The sequence below is a fragment of the Grammomys surdaster genome, unplaced genomic scaffold (genome assembly GCF_004785775.1).
Source record: "Grammomys surdaster isolate TR1022 unplaced genomic scaffold, NIH_TR_1.0 260, whole genome shotgun sequence".
Classification (NCBI taxonomy): domain Eukaryota; kingdom Metazoa; phylum Chordata; class Mammalia; order Rodentia; family Muridae; genus Grammomys; species Grammomys surdaster.
Genome location: NW_021604701.1, coordinates 458,351 through 469,326, shown reverse-complemented (window position 1 = coordinate 469,326; position 10,976 = coordinate 458,351). Strand labels below are relative to the sequence as shown.

At 42.1% G+C, this 10,976-nt stretch overlaps 1 protein-coding gene across 1 annotated transcript in view; it reads left to right on the top strand.

Annotated features, from left to right (window-relative positions):
• Pin4 (peptidylprolyl cis/trans isomerase, NIMA-interacting 4) overlaps positions 1-3,570 on the top strand; it is a 7,702-nt gene extending 4,132 nt beyond the window's left edge. Inside the window, exons 3-4 of the mRNA XM_028775797.1 lie at positions 2,934-3,053; positions 3,393-3,570. Of these exons, the coding sequence (XP_028631630.1) occupies positions 2,934-3,053; positions 3,393-3,551 (279 nt within the window). The 3' untranslated portion in view covers positions 3,552-3,570. The remainder of the gene's footprint in view (positions 1-2,933; positions 3,054-3,392) is intronic.
• The last annotated feature ends 7,406 nt before the right edge of the window (positions 3,571-10,976 follow it).

Here is a 10,976-nt window from a genome sequence, read left to right as displayed (position 1 = left end):
CTTCTAAAACTATATAGTTCAATGGCATGGTCAGAATACTGACACTGATACAGAGCATTGAGCTACACCTCAAGCCTTCCACCCTATATAAAGAGCACTCTCATTGCCCCTTTATAACTAGACACCCCCCTCCTCCTGCCTCTACTTCTATCCCCTCAACACACATACTTTTGTCTTTTTGAGACAGAGTCTTCTTTAGCCCTGGGTGGCCTCAAGTTCATTGTGTAGCAAAGGATGGCCTTGACTTTTTTACCCTCCTGTTTCTACCTTCCAAATGTTGGAATTAGAGGCTTCTAACCTATCCCTTGTCTTTCTATTCCCATTTTGGGTGAGTTTTTTGTTATTATTATTTTCTGTATTTGTTTTGTCATTTTGAGACAGAGTCTCACTGTGTAGCCCTGGCTGTCCTAGAACTTACTGTATAGACTAGGCTGGCCTTAAACGCACAGAAATCACCTGCCTCTTCCTCCTAAGTGCTGGAATTAAAGGCATGTGCCACTATACCCAATTTTTAATAATTTTAAGTATGTCACATTGGATGGAATCATATGACCTTTGGTGAGTGCTAGTTTTTGCACAGTGTAATTTTTTGGTGGTTTCATTCAGATTGTTTCGACAGTAGTTTGTTACTATGTGTTGCTAAGTTCTGTTTCATATTAGAAGTATCACATCTGTTTTAGCATGTACCTGCTAAAGGATATTAGGATTTCTATTGTTCTCAAATGCTCAGGTACCACAAGAACCCTAGAACCAACCACACCTCTGTAACCACATGCTGTTCCTGTGTCACTAAGGGCTCTGAGTCATACCTGCTGAGACTCCCTCTTTCTGTTTCCTATCTGTTCAGATCAATTTCAGGTTCTAAAGCTGGCCATGCTCCTCAGCACCTCCTAGGCTTCCATATGTTCTGTCCTCCAAATCTCCTCAGAAATGGAAATGCCTCTAAGGGCTTCATCCTCACACTAAGGAACCTTGACTGCTTTTCCTTGTACTCATTCACCTGCTAGATCTCAAAGAGGGGTCAGTCCAGTAGGCCACTTTCTCTGAACAGAACCCAAAGTGCGAGGCCCTCTAGGGAGACCCAGTCTTGGTAATGGGAACCCCAAACCCAATCATGGACGGCCCTCAGTGTTGCTCAGCAGCCTTTTCCCATTTCCTTCAAGCCAGCCAGCACTGTGCTACAGTCAGCAGGTAACTGGGGCCAGTGGTTCTCTACCTGGGTGTTGAGGACTGAGCTCATTATATTCCTGAAGAGCTCAACCTTCCAGTGCCCATGGGGACTTCAGGTCTGCTGCATCAGGATCTCTGGACTTGGGACCTGCCCCTGAATATCTTAAGAAGCTCTGGAGGTTTTTCAAATGTGCTGCCAGAGTTAAACACCAGTCTAGTCTCAGGGGTTGCTAATGTGAGGATTTAATGAGATCCATTCATACAAAGCACTTAGCACTTTGAAGTTGTCTTTAATTCAAGGAGAGATAAGAGAATAAAGGGCTAATAGCATAACTGAACTAAGCATCTTTCTTTGAGAAAGTTCTGTTTTCAAAATCTTGAACATAAATGACCTGGATGGACAGCTAAGGAATCAAAAATCCCTTAAATGAAAATATACTGATTTCACAATTAAAAAAAAAAAGTTTTTCTTTTCTTTTTTTTTTTCTTTTTTTTTTTTTTCCAAGACAGGGTTTCTCTGTGTAGCCCTGGCTGTCCTGGAACTCACTCTGTAGACCAGGCTAGCCTCGAACTCTCAAACTCAGAAATCCGCCTGCCTCTGCCTCCCAAGTGCTGGGATTAAAGGCGTGCATCAACTACAGTTACTTTCCTTGGTGCCTCGGGTTACATCCCCTGCATCTCCTCTATCCTTTCCCTCTCTTTCTTGTTTATTTATTTAGAGTTCTTAGCCCATGTTGACCTTGAACTCATTATGTACCTAGGACTGACCTAGAATTTATGATTGTCCTTTCTCAGCCTCTTAGGTGCTGAGTTTATGGGTGTACACCATGCTCAGTGAGAGAACCAGTCTAGAAGCTGTAGTTAAATCAGCTTGAGATCTGAGCCATGCTTGTCCCCCAGCATGCTGTCCTTTGCTGTCCAGCTTGCATACCTGTCTCATCTAGATAGGACTAGACACATTCTATACAAGCTGCTTGCCAGCAACTCTTATGACCTGAATTCAATCCCCAGGACTCAGGTGGTAGAAGGAAAAACTGACTCCTGCAACTGTCTTCTGACCTCCTCATGAGTATTATGGTACACATGCATCCTTACACAAATATGCACAGTCAATAAGAGGAATAAGTTTCTTTTAAATGGTGTTTGTTGGGTTGAAGAGATGACTCTGCAGTTAAGATGACTTTTTGGAAGGACCTCAAACCCATGTCAGATGGGGGCTCACAGCTGACTGTAACTCTAGGTCAAGGGAATCTGGTATCTCGTATCCCTGGCCTCTGCAGGCAGAGAGGAGGCCAGAAGACAATTGCAGGAGTCAGTTTTTCCTTCTACCACATGGGTCTTGGGGATTGAACTCAGGCAGCAGCAGTTTGTTGATGCTGGTTGCATAGCTTCCTCCATAATCACATGGGAACAGTCTTGGAGGCTTAAAGCATGTCCAAGGTCATGAAGAGAGCTGAGATTGGACTCCAGGACCCAAACAGTCAACCATTACGTTTCTTCTTCCAGTTTCCATTTAGGTACATGGAGAGGGGTAGGAGATTCCCATAGGCTAACTGCCCACTTTCCATCTAAATTGGGGTTCTGAGATACTGTTTGATATAGAAATGGGTTTGTGGCAGTCACTCCACTGGGCAAACTTGTACTACGTTCAGTGACTGAGTTAGATGTTTTGTAGTTACCAGGGATAATTCAGATGTGACTCTTGTAGCAAGAAGATTCATTTTCTTCTCCAAGTACTAACAGAGTATGCTTTTCTCTTATAGGTCAGACATATTCTATGTGAAAAACATGGGAAAATCATGGAAGCCATGGAAAAGTTAAAGTCTGGGATGAGATTCAGTGAAGTTGCCACACAATATAGTGAAGATAAAGCCAGACAAGGGGTATGTTTCTCTTTATCATTTATCATTAATTTTAGTAATATCTTTGTTTCAAGAAAAGTAGAAATGTCCAGCTTATGGGACTAAGGATGTAGCTAAATGGTAGGCACGACAAACCTTTCACAGATTACTTCCGAATGCAGCAGGATTATGAACACTCCTGCCCCATCCAGTCTTAGACTTCTTCCTCCCATTGTCCCTTGTGAGACAGCGTCTACATAGCCAGATGAATAATACAGCCCAGGGAGCCATTGTATTTATATTGGAACTCTTGGAAGCTACAGCAGAACTGCTCTCTTTTCTTAAGGCCACTTGATATTATATATCTTTTGGATTTTTCAGGGTGACTTGGGTTGGATGACCAGAGGATCCATGGTGGGTCCATTTCAAGAAGCAGCATTTGCCTTGCCTGTCAGTGGGATGGATAAGCCTGTGTTTACAGACCCACCAGTTAAGACAAAATTTGGATATCATATTATTATGGTTGAAGGGAGAAAATAAAATCATATGAAAGACTGAATAAGTGTTTTATATTTTGTTTATCTCTTTAAAAGGTATGAAATAATCCTCATGTTTTGTGAACTGTCAGTGTGGGTTCATAGGTAAGATCGCGTGGGTAATATTATGTAGTACAATCACTTTCAGTTCTCGGCAGTGACTCATGCGAACTCCTTTTAATTTATATTCCCATTGTATTCCCATTTTCCCCAGACTAATATTGACCCTCAGTGTGTTCCATAAATTAACTCTGAAACCATCTTCAGAGGAGTCATTTCAGGCCCTGAAAACCTTGGGCATCTAGAAGGTGAATTAGTACATGAAAAGGATAATTCAAGTTAGTCAACCTTGATCTTCCAGGACAGGTATTGTCTTAATATAGTACATGGTGGCCAAGTAGCCATTTAACATCAACTTTCTGCTTCAAATTATTTTTTATTATTAAGGTGCATGCATGTTTTTCTGAGTGTGCCTATGTGTGCGGGTACCAACAAAGGACAAAAGAGGGCACCAGAGTCCCTGAAGCTGGAGTTACAGATGGTTCTGGAAACCAAACTGGTCCTCTGCAAGAGCAGCAAGCTCTCTCTGAGCCATGTTCCAACTCTTCAACTTTCTGTTTAAATAAATGTCTATCAAAGAAGATACTTGGAGGTCTGCAGGTTTCTCAGCAGGAAAAGGTGCCTTCTGCTACATCTGATAGTTTAGTCCCTGAGACCCACATGGTAGAGAGAACTGGTAACTATAACTTGTCCTTTGCTTTAGTTAGGGTTTCTATTGCTGCAAAAAAAAAACACCATGACCATAAACAATTTGGGAAGGAAAGGGTTTGTTTCACTTATAGTTCCACACAGTAGTTCATCATTGAAGAAAGTCAAGGCAGAAACCTGGAGGCAGAAATTGAAGCAGAAGCTATGGAGAAGTGCTTGTTCCTCATGGCTTTCTCAGCCTGCTGTTTTGATTGAGGTTTGGTTTTTTACTTGTTTGTTTGTTTGTTTTAGAACCAAGGACTACCAACACAGAGGTGGCACCACCCACAATGAGTCAGGCCATCTCATATTTTTATCATCAGTTTAAAGAAATGCACTGCAGGCTTGCCTACAGAGTGATTTGGTGGTATTTTTTCAACTGAGGTTCCCTCTTCCCAAATGACTAGCTTTGACAACTTGACATAAAAGTAGCCAGCATATCCTCTGACCTCCTCGTCTATGCTATGTGCTTGCACACACACACACACACACACACAAAACTAAATGGTCTAATTTAAAATTAGAAAAAAAGGCACTTGATTCTCCCATGACGTTGTCTGTGCTAAACTAAGCAGGTATTCTCCAATTCCTAGTTAAAAGGACAAAATTTAATATAAAAACACTTTTCCTAGCCAGCAGGTGGTGGCACTCAGGAGGCAGGGGCAGGTGAATCTCTGTGAGTTTGAGGCCAGCCTAGTCAACAGAGTTCCAGGACAGTTAGGACTACACAGAGAAACCCTGCCTGGAGGGTAGAGACAAAAAAAGTACACTTTTCTTTTATGTTCATTGCATGTTGTCCTGGTTGGGGTTTTTTTGTTTGTTTGTTTGTTTTGTCAGATTACCTGTAAGTAAATCTATGAGACACTTTTCTTGGTTAATGCTTGATGTGGGAGGGCCCAGCCCACTGTGGGCGGTGCCACCTCTGGATTGTGTAGGAAAGCAAATTGAGCAAGCCCTGAGGGGCAAGCCAATAAGCAGTGTTCCTCTGTGGCTTCTACTTCAGTTTCTGCCTCTAGGTTCCTGCAAGTTCCTGTCTTGACTTCCCTCAGTGAAGAAGAGTGACCTAACACCTGTAAGAAGAAATAAACCATTTTGGTCGTGGTAGGATTTTGTTTTGTTTTAAGAATTATTTATTTTATATATATGAATACTCTGGCCGGGTGGTGGCAGTGCACACCTTTAATCCCGGCACTTGGGAGGCAGAGGCAGGTGGATTTCTGAGTTCGAGGCCAGCCTGGTCTACAGAAGTGAGTTCCAGGACAGCCAGGGCTATACAGAGAAACCCTGTCACAAATAACCAAATATATATATATATATATATACACACACACACACACTCTGTAGTGTCTTCAGCCACTAGAAAAGGGCATCAGATCCCATTACAGATGATTGTGAGCCACCATGTGGTTGCTGGGAATTGAACTCAGAACCTCTGGAAGAGCAGTCAGTGCTCTTACCTGCTGAGCCCCTTGGTCATGGTGTTTTATCACAGCAATGGAAACCTAGCACATGGGTGTGATGGTTTGTATCTGCTCAGCCCAGGGAGTGGGGCACTATTAGAAGGTCTGGTCCTGTTGGAGTAGGTGTGGCCTTGTTGGAATAGGTGTGTCACTGTGAGTGTGGGCTTTAATACCTTCATCCTACCTGCCTGGAAGTCAGTCTTCCACTAGCAGCCTTCAGATGAAGATGTAGAACTCTCAGTTCCTCCTGCACCATGTCTTCCTGGATGCTGCCATGTTCCCACCTTGATGATACTGGACTGAACCTGTAAGGCAGCCGCATTAAATGTTGTCTTTTATAAGACTTGCCTTGGTCATGGTGTCTCTTCATAGCAGTAAAACCCTAAGACGATGGGTTATATTATGATTCACCTTTATATGAGTAATATTATGTTACCTATTTTAAAAATTATTTTTAAAACTGTGCATATGTGAGTGTTCAGTCATGTGTGTATGTAAAGGCCAGATGTTCTTCCTGTCAGCCTTGGTGAGTTTTTTGCTTGATTTTTTGGTTTTTATTTTTTAGATGGGGGCCCTTTGTCAGCTTGGGACTTACCAATTTCTACTAGACTGACTGGTCAGAAAGTGATAGGGATCTTCTTGTCTCTATCTTCCCAATACTAGTATCATAAACTCTTGCCACAACACCAGATTCTGGGGAATGAACTCAGCGTTCTTGCTTGTGCTTGTATAGCAAGAGGTTCACTGACTGAGCTGGCTCCTCACCCCAGTGGTATCTACATCCATCTCTCTATATATAGTTGTTATATTTATTTCTTTTGTGTGTGTATGTGCCCCAGTAAGTGTATGGAGGTCAGTGGACATCTTGCTGAGCTGGTTCTCTTTCCCCCATTTAGGTCTTGGGAGTCAAACTCAGGTCCATAGGCTTGGCAGCAAGATGGTCATAGAGCCATCTCGATAGTACTTTGTCTCTATATTTTAAAATTTTTTAAGTGCTATTTTTATGACATAAAAATGTAAAATGAATAATAAAGCACCATACTGCTTTAAAAATAAAAATTTGCTGATTTTTTAATTAAAAAATTTAACTAGTATTTGTGTGTATACATGAAATGTGTGCACAGAATACATGTAACACCCCATAAGTGTGGAGGTTAGAAAACAGCTTTCAAGAGTCATTCACTCCAGCTCCCTTCACATGGTTTTCCAAGACTGAACTCATGTCTCCTGGCTTGCACAGTCTTAGTCAGTGTCCTATTGTTGACAAGAGACACTATGACCACTACAACTCTTACAAAAGAAAGTAGTTGGAGTTTGTTTACAGTTTCAGAGGTTTAATCCATTATCACAGTGGGAAGCAAGACAGCGTAAAAGCAGACATGGTGCTGGAGAAGTAGCTGAGAGTTCTACATCTGGATCATCAGGCAATGAGAAGAGAGAAATGCACTTCCTCTAACTAAGCCACACCTCCTATTCCTTCTGGATTAGTACAACTCCCTGATGACTAAGTATTCAAATATATGAGCCTATGGGACCCATTGTTACTCAAACCAGCACACAAAACAAACACCTTTTTACCTGCTGAGCCATCTCACTGGCCCCTATAACTGATGATTGATTTTTTTTTTAACACAACATATTCTTTCTTCAACTCCATCCAGTGGTAGACATTGGTGATTTTGCCTACAGACTCAACTTTCCCATTTTTAAAAACTCTGAATTTCTGCCATTAAGCAGGCATACCACTATAACAGAAAAGTGTTCAAAATAAGCTAGCCATGGTGCTACATGCTTGTAATCCCAGACCACTGGGGCTTAGGTTGGGGGCTTATGAGTTCAAGGCCAGTCTGGAACTACATAGCAAGTTCCAGGCCAACTTGGAATACAATATCTTGGCTCTGTCTCAAATCAGCGCTCAGCTAAAATGTAAAGAAAGTATTGAAGTAGTAGTTTCACATAATATAATAGTACCTTAAACCACTTTCAAAGGGCTGGGGATGCAGCACAGTAATAGAGCACTTGCCTAGCATAAGCAAGGCCCTGGCTTCCATCCCCAGTCCACACCCACAAAGAGTAAATAATCTCACATACATATCTGTAACAATGAATAATGGCAATAAACTCTAAAACTCTTGAAACTTCGAAAAGCTTTTTAGTACCCGGTCTTCTGCTCTGGGCAGTGACCCACTCAATATATTGTGAATGCCTGTTGTCATCTCCAAGAGGAAGTCAGAGACTGGAAAATTGTACCAAAAAAACTAGATTCTGTGGCCTGGGGAACAATTAAAACTAGCCTGGGTGAAAGTAGGGAGGAATAAGCCTCTTACACTAAGTGACCCTTTGGGAAGTTAGCCTTTGATTGGTAATTATGATTCTGAAGGAGTTGATAAAAGGAAAACATTGAGGAGTTTTAGGCTGGGCGTGGTGGCTCAGCCCTTTAATCCTAGCACTTGGGAGGCAAGGGTATTATGATCTCTACGATCTCTGTGAGTTCAAGGCCAGCTCAGTCAGCATAGCAAGATCCAAAACATCCAGGGCTCCACAGACAGATCCTGACTCAAAAACCAAAACTCAAAAAAAAACAAAACAAACAAGGCATTTTAAAGATTTTTTTATGTTTTTGTTTTTTGAGAAAGGGTTTCTTTGTGTAGCCCTATCTGTCCTCAACTTGATCTGTAGACAAGGCTGATCTTGAACTCACAGAGACCCACCTGCCTCTGCCTCTCCAGTGCTGGGATTAAAGGTGTGTACTACCACTACTGTCTGGTAAAGTTTAAGACATTCAGCACGACTGGGGAATGTACAAGGGAAGTGGGAATGTGAATCGTAACCTCTATGAAGAGTAATTTGGCAGAATTCTCAAATTTAGAAATATATCATTGACCCCAGAACTCCATTTCTAAGAATTTATTGCATAAAAGGCATACACATACTCATTATAGCACTACTTGGAAGGAAACTAAGTGTTCAGTAGAGTACCATGAAGTCAGGTGTGCTATGGTGTACAGAGCAAACTAGCACTAGGATAGGAAAAATGTATACAAAAAGAACTTGGGGTATATGTAGCTCAGTGTTGAGCACTTACCTCACATTTGAAAGGCCCTGAATTCATCCTAATGCTGCCAAACAATGTAGACAATCACTGGGAATGGCATCTAGAACCGAAGGGGAGAAGCAGACTAAGGAATTTTGACCTCATACCATTAGATTTGGACTTCCTCCTTGTTTCTCAGACAAGGTCTCACTGTGTCACCCCAACTGACCTAGAACTTGCTCTGTAGACTAGGCTAGCCTTGAACTCTCAAATCTGCCTCCCCAGTTCTAGGATTAAAGGCATACACCATCACACCCAGTTAAACCAGAGGACTTCAATATTTTGACATGAAAGCCTTTGGCAGTGTGCCCAAAGCTGTACATCCCTTCTCAGAGTTGAGAGGGTTTCATTGTTGATTTTTAGTTGCTTTTTTTTTTTAAGATGAAGTCTCTTACTATGCCCTGTGTTCAAATTTCTTTGTTGTTGTTTTAGATTTTTTTTTTTATGTGTGTGTGCCTGATGATTCTGTTTACCTCTTGACAGTCCAGAAGAGGGCATCAGATCCCCAGGAGCTGGAGTTATAGGCAGTTGTAAGCCACTTGATATGGATGCTGGGAACAAAACTTAGATCCTCCTAAGAACAATAACAGCTATCTCTACAGTTCTGTTTCTCAGAGCTTTTATTAAACTCATGAATAAATATATAAGATTGGGGGCTGGAGAGATGGTGTATTAGTTGGGGGTTCTCTAGAGTCACAGAACTTATAGGCAGTCTCTATACAGTAAGGGAGTTTGTTGATACAAACTTACAGTCTGTAGTCCAACTCCCCAACAATGGTCAGCAGCAGCTGTGAATGGAAGTCCAAGGATCTAGTAGTTGCTTAGTCCCACAAGGTAAGCAGCCAAAGAAGAGTGAGCCTTCCTTCCTTCCAATGTCCCCATATAGGTCTCCACCAGAAGGTGTGGCCCAGATTAAAAGTGTGTGCCACCATGCCTGGATCTGGGACTTGCTTTGTCCCAGATGACCTTGAACTCAGAGATCTGCTTGCCTTAGTCTCCTGGGATTCGTAGCCACTATGCCTCAAGATCTCCAAGTAAAGATCCAGGTCAGAAACTTGTAACTCCCAGCCTCAAGATCAGGATCACAGGTGAGCCTTCCAATTCTGGATTGTAGTTCACTCCAGATATAGTCAAGTTGACAACCAGGAATAGCCATTACAGATGGCTCAGTGGTTAAGAGCTCTGGCTTCTCTTTCAGAGAACCCAGGTTCCATTCATAGCACCCACATGGCAGCTCACAACTGTCTGTTACTCCAGTCTCAGGGGATCTGAAAGCCCTCTTCTGACCTCCTCAGGAACCAAGCATGCACACTGTGCACAGATATACATGGATACAAACACCTATATACATAAAAAGTAAATAAAGCCAGGCAGTGGTGGCACACGACTTTAATCCCAGCACTTGGGAGGCAGAGGCAGGTGGATTTCTGAGTTCGAGGCCAGCCTGGTCTACAGAGTGAGTTCCAGGACAGCCAGGGCTACACAGAGAAACCCTGTCTCGAAAAACCAAAAAAAAAAAAATTCTTATGTGTGTGTACATCTTTATTTCATAGCACCTAATGGTAGATATAAAACCCAGTTTTATGGGGATCAAACTCAAGACTGTATACAATAAACACATGCTCTTCCTTGATAATCATGACTATTAGTGGTACTTTTGAGATATCTACAGAATAAAATCAGTAATTTCTATGTGTGACAATCAGGCAATGCTTTTGCAGTTTGTGGCAGTGCAGGCTTTTAATCTTAGCATTTGGAAGGCAAAAGAAAGTAGATCTCTGAGTTCCAGGCCAGCCTGGTATAGGGAGCTATTTCCAGGCCAGCCAGGGCTACACAAAAATTTTTGTTTCAAAAGAACAAAAACATGTGTTTTGAACAATATAAAACTTGGTGTGTCTCAAGTGTACAGCATTGGAGAGGCAATAGTGAAGAATCATGCCTGGCCAATCTAGTGAGGTCTTGTCCAAACAAAACAAACCCAAACAAACCCACAGTGTTATGAAATATAATGCTGTGAGGGGGTACCTGGCGGGCTCATGCCAAGGTGTGCCCTTAAAAAATTATGCCATGCAACAGATCTGGTATAAAGGGGATTTATTTGGGGAAGGAAGGGAATGAGGACCTAGAG